The sequence below is a fragment of the Glandiceps talaboti genome, chromosome 2 (genome assembly GCF_964340395.1).
Source record: "Glandiceps talaboti chromosome 2, keGlaTala1.1, whole genome shotgun sequence".
Taxonomy (NCBI): Eukaryota; Metazoa; Hemichordata; class Enteropneusta; family Spengelidae; genus Glandiceps; species Glandiceps talaboti.
Genome location: NC_135550.1, coordinates 22,523,725 through 22,546,358, shown reverse-complemented (window position 1 = coordinate 22,546,358; position 22,634 = coordinate 22,523,725). Strand labels below are relative to the sequence as shown.

At 36.8% G+C, this 22,634-nt stretch overlaps 1 protein-coding gene across 6 annotated transcripts in view; it reads right to left on the bottom strand.

Annotated features, from left to right (window-relative positions):
* LOC144448528 (dual E2 ubiquitin-conjugating enzyme/E3 ubiquitin-protein ligase BIRC6-like) overlaps positions 1-22,634 on the bottom strand; it is a 46,855-nt gene that overhangs the window by 3,549 nt on the left and 20,672 nt on the right. For 3 of the 6 annotated variants that reach the window (XM_078138798.1, XM_078138829.1, XM_078138813.1), the window contains 30 exons: positions 21,671-22,440; positions 20,610-20,758; positions 19,889-20,029; positions 19,239-19,408; positions 18,818-18,922; positions 17,904-18,125; positions 17,135-17,318; positions 16,625-16,762; positions 15,349-16,367; positions 14,838-14,974; positions 13,474-14,498; positions 12,796-12,993; positions 12,145-12,345; positions 11,167-11,446; positions 10,487-10,737; positions 9,516-9,621; positions 9,029-9,262; positions 8,489-8,658; positions 7,118-8,074; positions 6,693-6,869; positions 5,894-6,205; positions 5,195-5,490; positions 4,718-4,925; positions 4,147-4,364; positions 3,431-3,610; positions 2,719-2,887; positions 2,199-2,412; positions 1,701-1,855; positions 938-1,051; positions 237-454 (listed from right to left, as the gene is read on the bottom strand). In XM_078138798.1, coding sequence (XP_077994924.1) covers positions 237-454; positions 938-1,051; positions 1,701-1,855; positions 2,199-2,412; positions 2,719-2,887; positions 3,431-3,610; positions 4,147-4,364; positions 4,718-4,925; positions 5,195-5,490; positions 5,894-6,205; positions 6,693-6,869; positions 7,118-8,074; positions 8,489-8,658; positions 9,029-9,262; positions 9,516-9,621; positions 10,487-10,737; positions 11,167-11,446; positions 12,145-12,345; positions 12,796-12,993; positions 13,474-14,498; positions 14,838-14,974; positions 15,349-16,367; positions 16,625-16,762; positions 17,135-17,318; positions 17,904-18,125; positions 18,818-18,922; positions 19,239-19,408; positions 19,889-20,029; positions 20,610-20,758; positions 21,671-22,440 — 8,718 coding nt within the window. The remainder of the gene's footprint in view (positions 1-236; positions 455-937; positions 1,052-1,700; positions 1,856-2,198; positions 2,413-2,718; positions 2,888-3,430; positions 3,611-4,146; positions 4,365-4,717; positions 4,926-5,194; positions 5,491-5,893; positions 6,206-6,692; positions 6,870-7,117; positions 8,075-8,488; positions 8,659-9,028; positions 9,263-9,515; positions 9,622-10,486; positions 10,738-11,166; positions 11,447-12,144; positions 12,346-12,795; positions 12,994-13,473; positions 14,499-14,837; positions 14,975-15,348; positions 16,368-16,624; positions 16,763-17,134; positions 17,319-17,903; positions 18,126-18,817; positions 18,923-19,238; positions 19,409-19,888; positions 20,030-20,609; positions 20,759-21,670; positions 22,441-22,634) is intronic. The other 3 variants (XM_078138837.1, XM_078138806.1, XM_078138823.1) reach the window with 3 other exon arrangements.

Genomic DNA, 22,634 nt, shown 5'->3' with positions numbered 1-22,634 from the left:
CTCCAGTTCATACAGTTTTGTTCATTTCTTTCAGTATATCTAAATAGATACAGTAATAATGGGCCTGCTTCATAGAATATAGCGGGACAAAAATGTTGAAATCTGGGATCAGAAAACAAGGCAGTATTCTGACTGTAGAATGGTGGTTAGCACTTTTTTCTGTGTGGAAACTTTCAACATCATACAGTACACCTACGCCAGCATCATACCATCATAGTGTGAACAGTTCAGCTTACCTTCATGACATCTAGTCTGTCCTCATCACATCTGACAAACACACTAGAGCTTGCTGAGAGAGGTAGAGATGTTGATAAGGTTACAGCTTCTTGAGCAAGACGTCTGGCACGTGCAGCATTGGACACATCACCAGCTGATTTGATATTGGATGCGTACCGATGTGACACATTGAAATTGAGCTTCCCTGAACTGTCTTCTGTGATCATCTCATAAGTATCTGTTACAGTACAATAAACAATATTGGACGACAATTGTTGAAAGGAACAGTAAAGAGGCTGGTAAAGTATATAAGACTGTCTTACAGTACTGCTAGCTGATTTTTTTTTTTTTTAGTAGAGAACTCTGACTTCTGTTGGTTGGAAATGGTTGTAGATTGAATCCTGTATGGACACCATTTATTTTCTCACCCTCATTTCATACTACCAGGGCACAAATATTTGTGTCGAGCTTCTAAATCAGAAGCTATGTCATTGCAATGAAATATACACATTCAGTTTGAATACTACAAAATATCTTATCAAAATACAAATGGAAACAAAGAAAATGGACACTGTATCAGCAGTTCTTAAAAATAACTTTTCAGAATGGTGAGGTCAAATATCAAACCATTTTCAACTATCAAAAATTCTATGTCAAGTAGACCTTACTTGTGAAAGACATGACAATGACAAGGATGGTGACATTATCTATGTTGACTTACCAAACTGTAGGTCTTTCATTATCTCAATATATCTCTCTTCTAAAGATACCTTAGCTCGTAACAATAGTGATCTTCCATTCTGACTTGTATCGTCACCATCAGTGCAACTTTTACCTGCAGATAACAGTTGTAAAATCATCATGTACATTACGAACATATAATGAACAGATCCAAAGTTGTACATACAACAATAGAAATGTACTTGTAATGTCATCACCATGTGTACACATATCATCCAAAGTTGTACATACAATATAATACAATTCAACCCCACTATTATTACATCTAGCCATTGCCAATGTAGATGTGAATACTCCTCAGAGACCCTTGAATGTAAGCCGCCATCTTTTCTATGTAGTCAGCGCAGCCAACACATGGCCAAGTCCTGTCATCAGTCTGTGATTTACTGACCAATCAGAGAGTTCCTTCTATATGACATCTTTCAAACATGACTGCAATAAATGGCAATATTAGACACTACACTTGGGTTTGTTCAAAGAAAAGCATTGAAATATCCTAAGTGGAAAATATGTGTTGGTCACGAGCTAAACAATTCAAGCTTTATTCAATGTTATCAGTTCTTTAGCCCAGTCTTGTGTCTAAACACTCAAGGTAAAAGTGCCATGTCCGATGATGCCTTTAGTGCCCATGCAATTTTAAGTACAAAATTCCACAATGTTATAATTCATCTCAGATTCTGACTGTGAGTAAAACTGACAGGAAGTGACAAGTTCAGCATAACTGGCTAGCTACTGATACAAACCTTCTAATGTTTTCAGCTTATCAATAGCTTTAAAGACAATTTTCATTGTGTGTTTTAGATCAGGTACAAGTAAAGCTAGGCCTTCTGATTCCGATTCTTCCTCTGCTGTCAATGGTTCTGGTTTACGACCTTTGGTGATCTTCTCTTTGTTACTTCTGCAATGAAATAAAATACCTCTTATTTAGCCTCTAGTAACAATATTGAATTCAGTGAAACTGAAAGAGTATTATGCCTGGACCTTTCATCTGTATTATCATAGACAATAATATATCTCTATTGTCTATGGTATTATCTGTAAGATTTCATCAACTCACCTTAAGTACACCAACGGCCACAACAAGCTGCATGTTTAGGGAATGGGGTAATAGGTTTTTTTCTGTTCAACTAGCTTGTTTCATTTGAGTAAATTCATGACCAATATTCAATGTCACTATTGAATATAAATTGGCATTACATGTAATCGAAGCCACAAGCTGGATATAATAATGTTTGACTTACTTGAGTCTACTTGTATACGTATCAACACAAGACTGCATCTTTTCTAGCAGACTGCTGACTGACACAGAACTATCATTACCACTCTCTTCATCATCACTGTCTAAGCCACCTTGTAATGGTAGTAGTAATGGTACCAATAATGGACATAGTGCCATGCCACGTAGAAGTTCCAGTAGGGCACGGTATAATGGTACGTGACGTGATATATCTAAAACTAAAATACAACACAGAACACAGTGATTTTACTATATGCATGGACTATGCAAATCAGTACTGTGCAAAATAAAATAGAAATGCACTGAAATTTTGGATGAACAGTCTCACTTAAGAATTAGCAAAGTGAATAGATTCTTCTTTCACTACAAGTACTTGCCAAAATGCTGAATGAATGTTGAGCATCTTTAAGAAGAAGTTATTTCAATCATTTCAGTTTAAATCTATTACATTTTATATCTCCTTCACCTTTACATGTCTAATACATCATACAGATGTGTGATCTTCCACTGAAATCTTTACTTACCTGAGTCATTCCTCAGATATGATGAGATAGCAGGAATAAGACAGGAATTATCCAGTAGCTCAATCATCAGTACTGGAAATATGGTCCTTAATTGTTCCATGTTTCCCCATTCTAAGTCTTCATCATCATCAGGTCCTTCCCCTCCAGGGTTTACATAGCTGGCTAAAACCTAACATTAAACCAACAATCACAAGTCAGTTTTGAATTGGTTTTATTCATTCTGACCTTACAATCTAGGTTTCTTTCCACTTGTGTGCTTCTCTGAAATGTGTATTCTACCATTCTTTTCAATGTCTATTATTGTGTTTAACTTCAAATGTACAGTTTCCTTATCAAAGCCCACTTTTGGTCTAGTTTAGTTAGAAATTCAGCCCTATGTACAACTTAACTCAAGTACTGCAGACAGTACAATGTCAACAACACTCATAGATACTTGACATAGTGTGGACAACATTGAAACAAGTGGCAAAGTGATATATATTTATACCCGTACATAACTTATTTTAATACATCAAATATTCACAATGATAATATCTATGCATATAATGAGAAATTCAAGAGTCCAAATTATGATTGAAGAGTTTGCAAATCAAACATCTTTCAAATGTCTGATGGGAAACATCCAAAGAGATGTATGAAAATACAATTTTTCCCCAAAAAAACACAACAAAAGACTACCATTACATTTATATGTAAATAACAGTGAATGTACCTGCAGTAGACATGTAACATGTTCTTCTTCAGCTTTCTGTTTATTGAGTGCTTGTTCTACATCCCAACCAGATGTAGTAGACCCAGTACCAAACCCAGTACCTTTAGCCCAGTAGTTCTGAGACTTCTCTGTACTACTTTGATGGACAGGCTGCTGTGGCTGTGTCTGCATCACAAATAACTGAAATTGTAATTCAAACCACACAGAAGTGCTTAATAGCCTACTTCACACCTACCAAAGCAGTTACTTACTTGGCATTTTACGGCTCCATCACGGGACATCCACTTTGGCAGCAGCTTTTTTATCGATATTGATATTGATGGCGGTATGTCAATGCAAAAGCTGAGAAAACTACAAACATTCACTTTGCACTTAGCAGTAAAGTATAGGAATGCATGCAATAAGCTATCATAGATCTTAGACAAAAGAATGCACGAGGTTTGATGATAGTATAGAATGCATAGCATTAACTTTACAAGCATTGCCACATTGAAGATAATTGCCATAGATAATCTAATTTGAAAGCTTAGCCTTTTAACCATCAAGACATCTAGTTTGGCTGAAATCACACAGACAGTGATATGACATTGTAAGAAGTATCAATACACACTAGCCAAACCATGGCGGTGCTTGGATTGTTATTAACTACAAGTTTTCTTCCTCCACTTGGGATTATTGATATATGACATCACAGTTTGCTATGTATCCTCTCTTACCTCATGTTGGGCAGTAGAACCAGCTGATACCCTTGGACCATGATGACTGAGTACAGCCAGACATGCTAAGATAAGATGGATGGCACCAATATCCAATGTCATTTGTCTCAACAACACACCGTCATCAGTAGTCAAAGGTGTGCTATCAAACAGTGTCTTCAGTACATGGAATGGTAGGGTAGGTAGGGATGACGCAAGAGGAGAAGACAAGATATGACCTGTGAATAGAAACGTTCATCATGTCCATGTTAGTAACTTTACACATAAAATGAGAACCAAAACGGCCATGAAAGTATAAACTGTACATTTCATTCTTGAGGAATTTCATTTACAAACAAAAATACAATTATAGGATTGATTTCTGAACTAATTACAGGTTATGACGACTAGATTCCTTGGCTCACTATGTTTATATTTTACTTCTCTATCTAGTCATACAGAATGTTTTAATTTGTTCCATACATTACGTATATAAAGACCATGCAAATATCTCAACATAACTTTCACAAACAGGTGACTTTCACCTCTCATTCCTTACACGAAGACTGCAGTATCTCACAACAGTTCTTACCTCCATCTCCATCATCAGTGACTCCTAGTACTAGTCTCAGTAAACACTGTGCTTTCTTCCTTTCTTTCAGCAGTACTTCAGCATAACCTGGCAGTCTCAGGAACAATCCAAAGGCAGCCAGTGAATGTGGTGGTACTGCTAGACTACTCATGTGACCTTGACCAGTTGAAGCAGATGAAGTTGATGGTGGTGCTGGTGGTAGTAAATCCTGAAAATGACAAGTATAGAGACAGAACATTTTAGTTCAATTTTTATACATTTTGCATCAATGTGATAAAGCAGCAAACAGGATGGTACATGGATTGCATACTCTACAAATTGAAAATACCTTTTTTTAACAAACAAAATAATATAAACTGATGATGTACATATGTAATGTATTAATGCCTATTCATATTTGGTCGAACACTTTCTTGTACAAGTATTCCCAAATATTTCTTACTTTTCACATTCATTCAAATTGGGGTGACAGCTTACCTCATAGAGTTCGTCTTCATTTTGTTCCACAGTGACCCATGCTTCTGACTGTCCACTGAGTCCAGCTGACTCGGAACCTTTCTCTACAGTGGGACCTGATGCCTGTCTGGATATTTCGGGGAACAACAGTGGTAGGTGTTCAGCAATGAGAGCTAAACCTCCCATACTAGCAAAGACTTGTAAAACTGATGGTAAACTAGGTGTTTCTAGAAGTACACTATCTGGGATAGGATCAACTGGTGGCTCATGTCTAGCTTGGTCGGGTGGTGGCGCTATCACAATCTCCATTTCTTCATCTGTAAAAACAATCATGATTTTATCAATGAAATAGTACATCCCTGTCTTATCGGGTTGAAAGAGATATACAAAATTATAAACAAGCAGGGACAAGTTTCTGTACATTTTAACAACAATGGCCATAGTATTTCTCATATTTCTTTTTCAGGTGTTTGTAAGGTTTCTGGAGATGAAGATCTTCTCAGGCAGGAGGAACATATGATATTCCAAATTGGAACATTGGAATCAATAAAAAGTTTTATTCATTCCATTTATGCCAGTCGACACAAACAGAATATACATACACAACATCAGAAAACAGAATTCTATATTCTACATATAATACATTCTGAACATTAAACTCTAGTTATCCTAGAAGTAGTATTTCATGTGTCAGTCACAAAGACAACATTCAAGACTCACCTTGGTCTGTTTTCATCCTTTTTGCACTGTCAGATTTAGAGAATGCACTGAACCTCTTTGCGCTTAGTTTCATAGAGAAATCCAATGATGGAAACCCTTGTGGTAAACCTCTTTCTTGTAGTAATACTAGTAACTGAGCAACAGTGAGTTCATTAGGTAATGCTTGGCCTGGTATCAAATGATGATATAATGATAATACTGGAATGTTCATGGGTTCACTAGAAGTTGGTTTCTCTGGTGAAGGCTTGCCACGTCGACTAGGTGGACGTGGAGCTGCTGTCTTGTCAGCTCGCTTACTTTTCACTTTCATACCTGTAAGGCAAACATGGAAGTTACAAATGACTCAACAGGTGGATACATTCACACACACAAGCAAAGGCAGTTGGGATTTCTGTATGACAGATTTCTAGTTATGGGAGCATGGTAATTGTTATGCCATTTTTAACATGAGGTTACTATTTGCACGTTTTCAATACATTGAATATATTGAATTCATCAAAAGATGACAAAACAACTCATCAGAAGTCCTCCTACAAGATCAAAGTTCTGATGAAATATCTGATGTATTATGTAACTGTATTCACTTCTCTTCTGTTTCTTGTCCTATATTTCAAATACAAGAAGAAAACAAATACTTTGCATGTGTATACCTCTGTTGCAATGTCACAGCCTGATTCTAAGTTTGTATACCTCAGTTGCAATGTCACCGCCTGATTCTAAGTTTCAATCCTAGTTCATAATTTCCTTACCAAGACAAAATCCATATAATATTTACAATTTTGACAAGACCGTGACTTACCAGCTGCCACACTGAGATTTTCAAGTACTTCCATAGATCCTTGCAAGCCTTCCAATGCACCATTTTCCTGAGGTTCTTCTTCAAGAGACTCTTTCTCCTTCTTCTCTTCAGCCTTTGTTTCCTCTTTCTGACGTTTCTCTCTATTCTCAATCAGCTTTGCAGTAAGCTGTGGTGTATCTGTATCACAAATAAGTATAAGTTAGTGGTGACTTGTGACTTTTAAATCACTTTAGCTAAAATGCATTTTTTTCTTTGGACTTTATACTCATTGTTTTTCTAAATCCTCACCTTTGTCTACTTCACCTTGTCCTTGATAGTTTTACATTTACAGGAGCAGCAATACTACTATACATTTATACTTCCCATGTGCACATAAACTTGGATCAGAAAACTGCCATAAAATAGCCACAGAATCATAGACTTACCTGACACCATTGACAGAACATCACCACATGTTGATGATAGTTTGACTTCATGTGTCCTAAACTTATGACCAGTTCCATAGCGTGGATGGCGTACAATATTGGCAGCTGCATTAGTTCGTCCTTTATACAGTTGACATGGTGAATCAATAAATGCCAACAACTTTTCATCCTCCAACATAAGCTGCAAGAAGAGTCTACGTGTAAACCCTGAGATGGCAGAGCCTGACATACTGGTTTGAGAACTCTTGCTTCGTATGACTTCACACAGCACATTGGCACCAAGCTGTTGGTTGGCTGGGTGTGCTGAGATCACTTTACAGAAGTACTTGACAGTCGCTGTTTCTATTGATGCTCTGTGTTGGGTACTGAGTACCTGAGATCTTTTAGGACTGGCATACATCATTGGTTGTACAGCATTATTACTGGTATTACACAGCAAAGTCAACAGAGCAGGCCAAAAGATATTCCCCTCTTCTCCACCCAGCCATGCTTTCATTGTATCTTCATATGCCACCTCAGCAAAGAATTTCAGCACTGGAGCTATTAAATCAGCTGTTAAACATAATGATCCACCATCAGACTCGGTAGTAGACGAAGTTCTACTGCGACCTCTGGGTGACCTGGGTGATGTCAGGATCTTAGTGCTGTCTGTGACTACATCACCAGATACACCTTCAATATTGCGTGCGATTTCCCTGGTACAGAACTCCAACAGAGCCTGCGCCAGAACAGCTGGGAACCCTGATTTCAATAACTGCTTGATGGCTGTTGGAGACTGGCAGGCAACTGCTAAAGTCTGAAGATGAGCTTCATCCAGAATCATGTGACCGAATTCCATGAGAACCAATGGCTGTATATCAACAATGGGGATAGCACTAGCACCACCCACTTGTGTAGCTTCCTTGGTGTCATCTGTCAATGAAGAACTTCTGTCTCTACTAGCATCTTTACTATCATCTGTTGAGATACAGCATATCATTTTAGCAACAATAGACACCATCAACTAAGTATACTGTCCAGAAAATATGGATATTAATTATCATCAACCACAAAATTATCGACCACGCTAACACAAATATATAACTTATGACTTTTATGGTTACAGATAAGTTTTGATCTATCAAGGGAAAGTTTCAACTATGATGAAATGATTTAGTAAGGTTACATATATATGAAGGATTTCATAATATTAACTCCTAGAAAATTTGATTTGAAGTGAAAGAATGGGAGACACTGTAAAATTGCTAAAGAGTAATAAGAAATCTGCTACGACTAAACAACTTCAAATTTCTACATGCATCATGATCATTACTGCAATCTCTAGAACTACTACTTTTCTAGACTAGGCATTATGATGAATGATAAACCAACCTGTGAGTGGTGCAGAGATGTCTTGATCCCCTTCCATCACAATACCCATCCATTCCAGTAAAGTATTGAAGTACTTGGGCTGCACATGACAGATTGCACTCAACACTGAGTCTACCGCCCTCTTCAGGATGGAATTATGAGGAAGTACCATTGACCATTCATACACGGAACTGAAACATAATTAACATTACAATACCATCAAATTAAATGCCAGGGTTCAAATATCATCTCAACTAAATCACATTCTATTCTACTACCCACGGAAAGAACTAGGTGAAGGAGGGATTTCCTTTCAACACACAATATTGTAAGCTGTGTTATGTTTCCACACACCAACTTCTCAGTTTAAAATATGTACAGTTAGCAACAAAGGAAAGCTATCAGCAAAGGCAATACACTTGTCATTGTCATTTTCATATAGGATTGTTTCCACAATCTTTTGCTGGTGTTTCTTTTATCATTTGGTGCAGTGAAAAATCCAGTAAAAACTAACAAGTAGTAATTTTATTTCAAAGAAAAACATATTTGTCCTAAACATACCTGAACAAATCCCTTGTAAGTACTCCAGGCAAGTCATACTCTACAGGTTTCTCATAACTCTTCCATATTATAACTGACACACAGTGTACATGAGCTGCCGATGGCATGGACAGTCCCTGCTCAGCTGGGGATAGAGTCCTGGGTGCACGTTGAAATGAGCCACCATGTTCACGTCCATGCTTTTGTAAAGCAACTCTAGCAGTATCACCAAGCCAGTCTACCAGGGCTTTCACTCTGTAAGATGCAATTATTTATGAACAATTAATCTACAGGGTTGTTGGAGACCAAACGGTTAGCTTGTGTGCCTTTTACATCTGGGTTTTTGACAAACACAATAAATACTGCTGCTGTGGAAACATTGAATGCTTACTCCAGTTTATGAGGTAGTGTATGTGAATTGTTTGAGTGAATATGACCGTCATTTCATTCAATTCATGTATGTATCATTTATAATCAAAACTGATGTATAAATGTTATGTTAACTAACCTATGAATGGTGCCCTGGTCCTGAGTTGTACCAAGTTGATAGATAATATCCACAGTTGAATCTGATGATGTACCATGCAGTCTTCCTAACAAAGATGATGCGTTATCTGAAAAACAATCACATACATCATGACATCAATCATAACATACATCACAGCAGCACAGGTTATACTCCTAAACCTATTTTAACAATGTCATCATTGGAATCACATTCTTTGAAAAAGACCACACTGTGATATGAAAATACTCTTTGTATGAAGTTGTGACAAACACTTTTTTTCTGTTGTTTTCACCTCTTTCATCCGTATGTTTGAAATACAAAATATTACAACAGAACAGATATGTATTAATAAGCAAAAAAATAGTGTTTCATGGTCTTTTATTTTTAACTTTGTACTGTTCTCTTTGGAACATCAAGTGTTGTAAATACTCTCTCTTGTTTATATGATTATCATCTATGAATGAAAGAGACTTGTAAGTCTGTTATTCATTACAATCAAATCATACACAATAAGTTGGTTAATGTGACGATGAATTTCAAACAAATATTGAAGGAATACATCAAGTAGTGACCAGATACCATAATTATCTCATATACTATATTATACCATATCAATATACATGTACTATATTATACCGTGCACAAGCCAAGTTTGACAAAAAATATGGAATTTATACCCTGGTTGATCTATGTCATGACAACACACATCTTTATCATTGGTTCTACTTTGCTCGAAATACAAGTCAAATAAGAGTTAAAATTCACAACTTTCCAGATTTTTCATAAATATTGCTTGCACTGGTATAATTATATTATTCTCCAATATTTGTCTTCAGTGAGCCAGAAAATACCCATAACCTTAGGTTTTTTTTTCGGTACTCATCTTGCAACTCATAGTAACAAGGCCCCTTAGGTCACTCATATTTCCCCTGGCTGAAGAAATGGGAAATAATATCTTATTATATGCTTACCTGGATCTGCTGTACAATAGTTATTTCTCAACAGTATATCAATAATTTGAAGTCCAATGTCTGTATTATGTAGTGCAATCTTTAGTAGTACAGACTCAATATTAGATGCATACACATTACAGTGTGGTGATAACAGCAATGCACAGCATGTAGTCAATAGATTGGGTATAGGAGCCGCTGCACTTCCAATCAGTTGTTCTACTGCACTGACTTGGGTCAGACAATGATGAAGGATTCGTAACCAACCAACACTGGAATGATGAACAAAATCAAGTTAATCACACATGCAGATCAATGAACACAATTCTATTTAGTTCTAGTCTTCATTCATTCATTTAAATTTTGTTTTCTTCGATTTTCATCAAGTACTATCATTTAGTATTTATGCAAGACTACAAAGTTTGTACCCAATCTTTCTAATGTGAGAAAGGAATCCTCATGATTATTCAATTTTGAAATTTCATAAAATCTATACAGGCAGACAAAATCTATGCTTTGATTACTCGATATCCAAGTCACAGTCAATCATAATTTACCGATGTTCTCCATTTCTTAGCTCTGTCTTGAAGCTAAATGCTTAAAAATAACATTACAGAAAAGCTCCTGACAGCATGTCTTACAGATCTTCTTGTTTATAAACACATACTGAATGTGGCAGCCAAGATTATTAAGATACTTACCTAGATTTAGAGACGTTGTCCTCCGTTGGTAAGAATGGATTAACGATATTTGAGCTTGCTGTGCTTCCAAACGCTGTCAGCCCTAATAACATGATCTGTGATAGCCCAACAGTTGAAGAATCCCTCGGTTTATGTAACCTCAGACATACTGATGTTGTCACTTCTGGTTTGTATAGTTGTAGTTTGATGAATGTTAAACCACTGGTTGAGATAGGAGAGCTGACAGGTATCATGGTGGAGCCGTCTCGACTGATCTCAATTGATACTGACGCTGGACAAGCTGTTGAATAAATTTAAACACAATCTGGTTTATTTCTTACTTCTATGTATTGAAGACTTGTTAATGGTGAACAGTAATAACCTTAAAGTTTATACTTTCAAGCTTAGATGTATGAAAACTTCACATTGGCTGTTGGTACTTATTCTATTTTGAAAGTGTAACAAAGATCTGATGGCAACACAACTTAATTAGTATATTGTTCATTGTTGGTCACCGATTTCTGAATACATATAGACTATACAATAATATTGAGATGATGGACAATACATTGTTCATGATTCCAAGAATCAATAGGACAGTGTACAATATAGTTACTTTGGAATGGTAAATTTGAAAGGTATGTGACATTTGAAATGGTTGAAGTGTTTCTCACAGTCTACAGAGGTTAGGGAGAGAATCCTGGATGAGGTCAGTGATGATACATGTATTGTTGTACAGCTGTATATGTTCATTGTTGTAAAGTGGTCCCTACTGAAAAGATAATGTAATCCATACCGTATCACTGCATTTCTCAATAGTGGCAACAGAGGGGTTCAAACATACACTATCAAAACTACTGGTGTTGTTATTATAATTATCAATAATTCATCATATAGGTGTCAGAAAGCACATGTCATTCCTTGTCAATTCTCAGGTGACGAAATACGACACACAACAAATGAACAGACCAACTTAACTGGCTAGGAGTAATAACTTACTGGCTAGTGATGTCAGATGAGGTTGGATCTGAATTTCCTTCAGTAATATTGCACTGGGTAGTGAAATAGTTAAATCACACCAGGATTCATCTGGATAGAAATGGTATGACCAGGCAGCAGATCTGGCTCTACGATGTGGTGGCTGTGACTGCAGTAATACATCAGCTGGCTGGGCAGTTGGACTGCTAGATGTGATGCTACCTGGAAATCAAAGATACTAAACATTTCTAACACACATTTACAATTGCAAACTTCACTCATTGTGTTTGATAAATTTCAAATTTGTACTTAGTTTTATGGCAGTTTGTTTGCTAAAAAAATTGTCCAAGTGAGACCAGAACCATATCAAAATAAAATACATAATACCAAAATTGATGCAGGATGAACAGCAACACTGCACAACTAAAGACACAGTGTTACAAGTTAAATGTTCTCAGTTGCAATAATTTGAAGTATTAAAACACAGACTCTTAAAATCCTCCATCGTTTTGTCCAATATGATTGTCTATATTATATTAAAGTACCTTTGTTATGAGGACAAGCATTTTAATCTACTCATATGAATACAATACATCAGACTTTATTTTAAACTGACACTGTACACTATACTCTTCTGTATTTTCATCAATTTCTAATTCCACAGCTACTTACCATATGGAGCAAAGTTGTGCAGACCATCTGATGGATCTGCATCGATACTGGTATTCTTGGATGATTTAGTTGTAACAGGAGCTGGTGCCTTGCCACCATTACCTAAATACTGCATGATGGTTGACACTAGACTTGGTGATACATTGATCACAGATCTATTACTCAGGACTAGATTGTTACAGATAACTTCTATACCACCTACATGATCAGAAAGGAAAGACAATGTGATTTAATACTTAAAGTGAAAGTTGTCTATACTGACAGACTTTTGGTTGGCTTCATCACAAAGTAAATCACAATAATTTGTCATCAGTGACAGTAATTATAAATAATTATCATTAATTCTATTGAGAGTTTGAAATGAACCTGTTTTCGGCAAACAGCTCTAAGTAAACATAACTAAGTGTTTTTATCATATACCATGCATCGACAACTTTTCACTATGAACACTAAAGTATATTTTCATGAGGTACTCATCATTGTGACCAGCATCTCAAATAATTTGATAAAGTCAACATACAATAATCTTTCATAATAACAATCAGTCACACTAAATTCAACAGTTTCTTGTACTACACATGGCAAAGGTTCAGGCACTCTACTGTTTATAAAATACAGATTCTTGTGTGAGAGGTTTGTTATTTGAAATACCGATAGCCAGTGGCATTGAATACTTACCAATATCATTGAAGGCTCTTAGAGACTGCTCACAGTCCAACGTCCTTAGGACAAACCAGAGTAAAGGTTCTGATAACAATGGCGTTGATTTCATCCTCATACTCACACCACATGATAGATACTTCAATACTGGCCTCAGCATCAATTCCATTGTTGTAGCTCTCTTGTTTAAAATACACAACACCTGAAAGACGGAATCTCCAATAGAGAACGGGTCCACAGAATTGAAACTCTCTGTCATTGTCACCTGACTGAGTCCACTACTACCAATGATCATAGCCATGGTGTTACTATTACAGTAGCTGAGTGCACCTAGTAGATGTAACACAGTGTCTAGTTTGCCAAGAATGATGTCGGTGATACATTTCTCCTTAGGAGCATCAGTTTCTTCACCGTCGATGCTGTGGCTGCACCGTGTTGGTTTCTTCTTGGCCTCCTGATCCTGTTGTTCCGACTGAGATGACGTATCGTCTTGTTGATGCTGGTCTTGCTCACTCTTCTTCTCCTCATCACTTAGACTACTGGTAGGACTCTGTAAAGGTGTTTGGCCTGCACTCAACTTGTCTGCATCAGGGAGATTATCGCCCACTGGTAAGCTCTGTGGAGCAGTGCGCGTGTTTGAACTTCCAGCAATATTATCATTACTCAAGCTGCTACTCACATGACTAATCTGAGACATAGGTTCTTGTTTCAATGGTACTTCCACCAGATGACTGACCAACCTCAACAGGTAACACATCAACATATCTCGACTGGCTTCACCCTGAGTTGATTTGGAATCACCAGGTCTCAACATACTAGCAAACAAACCTCCAAAACACGATCTTGAGCTTGCTGCGCCTTCTGAAGAGCTTCTACATGTTAACTGGTCACTGGTCTTGATATGGTTGTGTACCAAGGCAGTAACAGCCTCTATCAGACTTACCGCTGTGCTGATGTCATTAGGTTGGTATTTCTGTTCTAACACATAGTCAAGAAGCTTGACTTGTGCATCTAGCGGTCCTTGCCCAGTCTGGAAAGCGCCACTGAAAATTTAGAAATCAAACAAGAGAGAAATTATTAAAGTAACAAAAGACACCATGCATGCTTGTTAGAACTACATGTTTAACATGACAAGTATTTGTTTTTGTTCTAATCATTATGTATTATTCAGAATTTGTAGTAAATGTCTCTGTAGGTGATTGCATATGAACACACACACACACACACACACACACACACACACACACACACACACACACACACACACAGATACACAGCGACATAGACATCCTATGTGGTACATGTACAACTGTTTGCCTTCAGTACTTTTCAATATATCACTGGTCCTAATTCTAGATTAATACAGACAACTAAATGCATACCTTTCTACTGTTAATTTGACAACCAATTTCAGCATGAGTTCTTTGAGTGAGTCAATAGTGGATGGCTCTGACGATGTACATCTTACTTGGAGTCTCATAAGAAACTCGTACATTGCCTGAGTAGCTGATGGACCAACCTGTCATAGTGAATCAAACCATATTTATCAGAAACAGATCATATGTATATGTATAATCACAGACCCTCTACCAGTCTATGGTATAATCAATAACAAAAAATATACTTCCTAGAATACTGCAGCGATTTACATGGCATTTTGTACATGACTTCATAAATTCTTTCAATACTGTGTCATTTACCCCTTAACTTCAAACAGGTGCCACAGCTCATCCAATGTCAAGTAAATGACAATTTGGGAAACAATGTTGTGGTACTAAATTATAAATCTGTTTGTACCTGGCTGTAAAAGATATATCTCAATCCCATACTCAAATGTCAACTTTTAATAGCACATATAACATACCTCTACAGACACATACAACTTTGTCTTACCTGTAAGTGGGTTTGACCAGTCAAAGTTGTTCCTTGGCACATGAACGATGATAAGAATTTCATCAATGCAGGCAAGAGATTACTGTCTGCTACTATAGCATTAGCCATCCATACTGTTTCATTACCAGTGCTTTCCACCTTCATATTAGCCAGTAGTGCCAGTGTATGGAACGAAAGACACCATGTGTGTACCTGTACGTTGTACTGCCATGCCAGACAGCCTAGTAGACTGGACACTGACGATTGACTGAGTGGTATACTTGGCACAACAGTGGCATCAAACTGACAGTTTTCATTCTTCTCATTGTCCGGTGAATTCTCATTCAATGTCAACCACAGCTGAAGTAGCAAATCCAGATTGATCTGCTGCATGTGAAGTACAGAGAACAGGTGATCAAAGCAGCCACTGAGCATCTGAACGGATGAAGTGTTGACGATTGCTTGAAGAGACGAGAACAATGCATCATCAGTTTGTGGACTATCAAAACCTTGACCAGCAGCACAAAACAAGCCTGGCAATGGCAGCAATGGGGCATTCAATGCCTGCACTACAGAATCAGCTTCCATTACAGATACTATCTTTAAGAACCACTCAGCTCTGAGTTGAAGTCCAACTTCTAACCTTGCGTCCATTGCCATGGATACATTCATTGTGGATGACATAGTCACTGCCTTCGTAGGATCACTCTCAAAATGATTCGCCATGTGGTACTTGGCTGACTGTGTGACAACACTGTGGTTCATATTGGCTGTGGCTGTGGCTAGTGCTGCAGCAGAGTGGGCCAAGGCAGAACTCATACTAGCAATGTATGCAGCTTTTTGTTGTAACTTACTCTTACTCTTCTCATAGGAAGGATGCCATTCATGAAGTTGATTGCATAGAAAGTTCATTTCTTCCATAAATTCCTTTTTCCCCATGTCATCAAAGTCAGCTAGTTGAGGATCAGACTCAGACACGTCTTCAATGGTAGCCCCTTCTTTACTCTGACTTGTCCCTGAAGCTGCTGAAGCACTAGCTCCTGTATGATGTGTAAGAAGACAAAATTTATCTTTCAACACAAGATTTCAAGATTACTTGTTTTTATATCACAGTGTTGGTAGATGAATTCGACTGCTTTACAAAACCACAACTAAGTGGGCCAATGTAGACATTGACTAAATGGTAAACTTGTACACTGTGATACTTTTTTTAGTTCACAGTATGGTACATCAAGTGAAAATGTCTGTGACCATATAATCTGTTTTAACATTTTAAAATATTGGATGTTAACATTACCTGAAGTTCCTGGCTTTTCAGTCTCACTTGCACCAGATGGTTCTAGGCCTTCCTCTGTGTCTGTTGACAAGGCTACAGAGATATCCTCATCTGTCACATTGCCAGCACACAAAGCAGATATGGGATACATTTTCTCACCTGGAGGAGATACAACAAACATGGGTTATCAGGGAGACGCAACAAATATGGGTTGCCATGGTTAAAATAGAAATATTACAATATTGCATGTCCATAAAAGATAGAGAAATAACTACTGAACAAAATCTATTTATTTGCTGACAGACTGTGTATCCTATCTATGGGTTCTCTTCCCATTGTAGGAGAACCTTACTTCTTACATTGGGCATATCAAAACTTTCCACAACTTTTAAATAATGCTACATGTAACCTTTGTATATGCAATCGACATGCACCATGTATACATAACTATTAAGTGTCACAGTAAATGCATCAGATTCCTTTGTTGGATTCTAATATTTCTAAGCGTTACTCATTAAAGACATTAGTTACCTTCTAGGACATCAAGGAGTAGTGTTGTGATGGCATGATAAGCCCATGGACCACCCCATACCACGTTACCACGGTTATAGTTACTTCCAACACACAGTAGTAACAGCTGTTCTAACTGTTGTTCATTCATAATCTCTGGTAAGGTGATGGCTGGTCTTGATGCATTTGATATCCTGGCCAACACCTAGTAGAGCAAGACATATCAACGCTGTTATTCTAAACTATTTATACAGATTATGAAATCAAATATATATAGGTAGAATTGTTACAAAGGACATCAGATTTTCACATGGTGATGATATGCCTAAAGAGTAGAAATTTTGCAACCAAGATATAAAATAGGAATATAATCATTTCTTCGATAGTATTATCCCAAATATTGTGTGCAAAGTATTACAATAAGAGAAAGTGGAAATTTCACATCATTTCTGCCCGTAGAAGACATGCATGTTTAGGTTCCTAACGATACGCAAGTGTGTTCCCTAAGTATACCACTTTCTTATGTTAACCCTGATATGCAATCTAGCCATACTGACCAAGTGTAAGCTGTGCATACATTTTTAATTAAAAGTTATGTTGATTTCTAAATTTCTGATTGTCACTACCATCTGTTGTATATTTGTGTTGTTATGGTGATCAACATGGTTATTTGATTGTTTTTGTTACATTCTAATATACAAGTCCTTTTCGTTAGAACATATGCCTCATTAGTATCTGAAAGAATCTCAGCTGAACTCTCCAAACTAGAGCTGGATGCAATCATTCTTACCTTGCAGGTAACCAGGAAGAGATCCACATGACAAGTGAAATCCATAGACAACAGTAATGCCATTAGACCCTGTACAACTGGAATACTCTTATCTCTAGGTAATTGGAAGACAGGTGATTCCACATCCAACACTCTATCCCCTTGACTATTACTGTCATCCTTGTCTCCTCTGACTGTGTCTTTGTTGGTCATACGTCTCAGCATCAACAAGTCTTTGAAGTGCTGTACATAGGGAAATACAAAAATATATGACTTAGAGACAAATAAAGCTATAGCCAGACTGATATACATGTAGTGCTGGGTTGGCAACTTATGTACAAAGATAGGGAGTCACCTACATTATAATGATGAGTGGAAAATAGCATTTTTATCAAAGAACTTTTATTAGTAATTGCACACCCAAATGATAGCTAATGTATTCCAACTTCAAACATTATACCACTTGATTTCTATCCTTGCCTGCAAATTTTAGGAAGAAAAATCTTGGTTTTCCCCCATTCCTGCAGTAGGGTGGACCAATTTTAAGTATCTATGAAGTGGGTGGACATTTTGGTATGATGTTGTTATTGGACTGAATGGCAAGACCAGTCGATAAGCTGAACATTAAGACTCAAATATGTGTACAAAACTTGTTTATAATACAGGACTACTTAACCATGTCATCAACTTTTTAACTACAGCAATTAGGCATATCCATTGACTTATTAAATGTAATTATTCACAGATTTGAATTTTTCACCTGTCAAACTACAATGTATGATACTTTATAGTCATAAAAAAATGGTAAGTAAACCTAACACTTGAAAGCCATATTTGTTATTGTAGTTCAATCAATACATTTTGTAATGCAACTACCATATGTGACTATAACTAGAAATCTTATTCCAAGGAACTCTAAATGTTTTGGCCATTACCTTTGATGCTCTCTGTTTCAGTTCCTTCATTAATTTCTGCTGAACTACAATATCTTGACCTTTACCCTCTTCTTTAAGCTGGCTGGAAATCATCTTGTGTTTTGCCTAGCATAAACACAAGTATTCAATCAAAGACTAAAATCACACCAAATGACAACATCTTCTATCTTTACACTGACTCAGCCATAACAACGATTCATAACACTGAATATTTACAATTACAATTATCATACCAAACTTTACAGTAAACTAAATGACATCTAGCTAATGATTACATGTGGGGAAGCCCCACCCCCACCACATACACCCAAGAATAACACCATTAAGTGAAAACTTAGTACACTGGATTACAGATGAATCCAGCACACAACTACTGTGAGTCAAAAAATCAGAATTAGAGGCCAGGAAAAAGAAAAGTTACCTGTAAATCCATAAGTTGTTGTTTATGGTGCATCAGTTGTCTTTTTAATCTCCTCTTATGAAGTCTACTATGATTGACAGATTTCACACCAACTGGTTGGTTACTTTGGGCCATAAAGTCACTGGTAATGAAGTCCCATCGGTTTCCATTCACACTATTGGATGCCCCACCTGTCATCAACAATTTACATGAAGACTATTATTACCTCAAATATTGCTATGTTTTGATGGAATATTCATTTCATAGCAAGCATTGTTGGAATGTACAAAATAAATAAACTGATGCCTTTTCAAAATTGTTTTTTCATTCAATCTATTGTAATTTAAGATTGCTTCCTTTCTCTAGCAGTACCAAACTATATGAGATTCCATTAATTAAAACACAATATTGAGTTTTTTATGACAGCAATAGATCACATTTTAAGTACCACTGTGAATAAACAACATTTCATTTCATATAAAACTTGATATTTCACCACAAAAACGATTTGATACAAGTCAGCTATCTCTCTTCTTCTTTTTTTTAAAAGAATAACATTGATGAAAATCACTTGGTGTATAATACATCCTGTAACATAAACACTGCAGTATCTAGAAAACCCACACCTAAGATGTGATTAATACTCATACCAAGGAAGTGTAGAGTTGTACCTTTGTCTTTATCTTTGTTATTACTTTTACTCTCCAAATCACCTTCTTCGTCATCATTGCTGGCATTATTTGCAACTGTACTGTCAAGTGTACGGGATAGGAACAGTAGAACCCAGCTGATCAGAGACAGATCAAGAGAACCTGAAAATATTGAAAATAGCATCAAGCTTACAATATAAGATGATTGGATTTGGAAATGAATAATTTGTCCTATGAAAACTTTTGGTTTGATCAATTCAAACATCATGTCAACTACTGACCGAATGTGCAATACATTATTACGTCAGTGCATTCAGAATATATTTAACTTTTTACTTTTCTAAGTGGGGTTAGTCATTATCACTATCAGCAACTTTTAAAGGTTGTCAAGAGTATATTTTAGTATATATGCTTCAGTTTTTTCATTGGTTAAAATGCACCAACTATTGAATTGAACAACTCTCACGTTAAGCTGCATAGTGAACCAACATTGCCAGAACATAACAAAAGCATCATTCCATAATTAGTAACACAGTTCATTATTTGGTGTTGCTTTGAATATATGTATACCGATTCAATTTATAGCACAAACTACAGTAGTGTGTATTGTTTGTAAAGTATCCATTCATATTTTCTATCCTGCTCTTTCTGTTACTCATTCCTATTTTCTCAGACTGTGCCATCTGTCATAGTGTTTATACAATACAGAGAACACACACACAAACATTGAAATCCTTCTTACCTCCTCCAGTGACTATGTAGTACTGTCCATGACTGGACTGTAGAGGAGCCAGCAGCTTAGCTAACAGGTTCAACAGATGTTCAAGTACATTGCTAGAATTGTTACAGGCAATGGATTTCTGACCAAGGACAGCTAACAACACAAATAACCTGTATTGAATGTAGAAATATAACACTGGGTTATCCAAATGAACACTACTGATACAAAATATTTTTAATATCCATTTTCTAATTTCAAATTCATCTCAAAGGTTTTAGTGTTGAACAACAGAGTCACTCGTTCATTTCATTAAAATGCACTATGTAAACTATCAACAACCATGCAGATGGGTATACACATAGGTTTCATGTGTCAGTGTAGAGTTTACATGACAGGCAAGTACCTACAATGTGTTGGTATTGCACATTGCTAATACATTTATTGTAGTTATTGTTATGTAATGAACTATATGATTGGTAGATGCATTGTATTGAAACAAAAGTTAAACTGACTACCTATAGTGTACTTGGCATATGCCTTTATTATGGGTCTGTCATGTATGTTTGGGAATGTACGCTTTTGTATCGAAATTCTGAAACATTCATGGTAAAGGAAGTGAAAATGTTCTGATTGATATGACATTACAACTGCCAGCATCAGACCGTGGATGAATGGAACCTGTTACAAACAGGGAAAGTAAACAACTGAATTGGATTATTAACACTTGGCACAGCATGGTGGAAGTATTAGAGACTTGTATTACATTTCATCATTTGATAAGAACAGATTTATAGCCACTTTACATATTAGCGCTCACATCCATAAACTTTTATAACAAATGTTCAGTTCCCTGGCAATTCACGTACACATAAAGAGACCATAAAACTGTTATTATCAAACCACAGTGTATAATACAAGTCTCTGCTGTTCCACCATGCTGGGTCAAGTGTTATCAATCCAATTCAGTTGTTCATAACAGGTTCTGTTTGTCTATGGTCTGATGTCGGCAGTTGTAAATAACCAAAATGAAATGAGCTATAAATGTTCTGCTGATATCCCTTATGTCATCACCAATTTCTCACCTGTCTTGAGGGAACACAATGGTTTGCTCTGAGTTGAAGTATTCCTGTAAGGCGTTAGCTAAGAATTCACCCCACCAAGGTTGAACCCCACACATCTTAACCAGAAGAGCACCACATCGTATTCTTGTCTTAGGAGTGCCAGACACACATAAATGCTTGAAAAGAGCTTCACAAACTGGTAAATCAAAAACCCTAAACAATGTACTAGGTATAGATTTCAATGAACTGTTACATATACTAAGCAGTGTGTCCAGTAGGTATTCAGCTATAACCCTAAGTTGATCAGTTGATGTTTGTTTGAGAAGTGCAGACTGACTTTGTGTTTGAACAATTTTACTAGGCACTGTTCCACAGGCACTTTTCACCCTACTGATGGCTCTGTGTGCAAGATTCAGTTGTAGTTGTAACTGCATGCATTCTTGGTAGGCTTGGTGAATTTTGTTGTCTTCTTCACTCTTTTCACTGTTCTTTCGGACAAAGAACTGGGCACTAGTTCCGACAGATTGAGGCAGATCGATTCCATTCAGCAAGGTAGTCAGTCGATTACAGGCCAGGCTGTATCTACACTGGAGATCTTCTTGCAGTGAAATGAGAGAACCAAGATGGTGATCTAGCTGTAGACTGCCATTCTCTTGGAATGAACCACCATTCAATGGTGTCTGTAGATTGTCTTCGTTCTCCCATGGTAGGATGTAAGTATGCCCATAGAACAACCCTACTGGGATCTTGGAACGCATTGTATTGCCACCATATCGTCCAATCACAGTTATCTGAAAGTGATACCAAATAAATGATTTGCTACAACTGAGGTTATCTGAAAGTGAAGTAACAAACAGTGACTTTCAACAACTGCAGTTATCTGATATTGCCAATACAAGTAATTTTCAACATGTCAATTGCAATGAACTTATGCATTCAATTAAAACTGGCTGTTCAACAATAATCATAACAAAATATCATATAT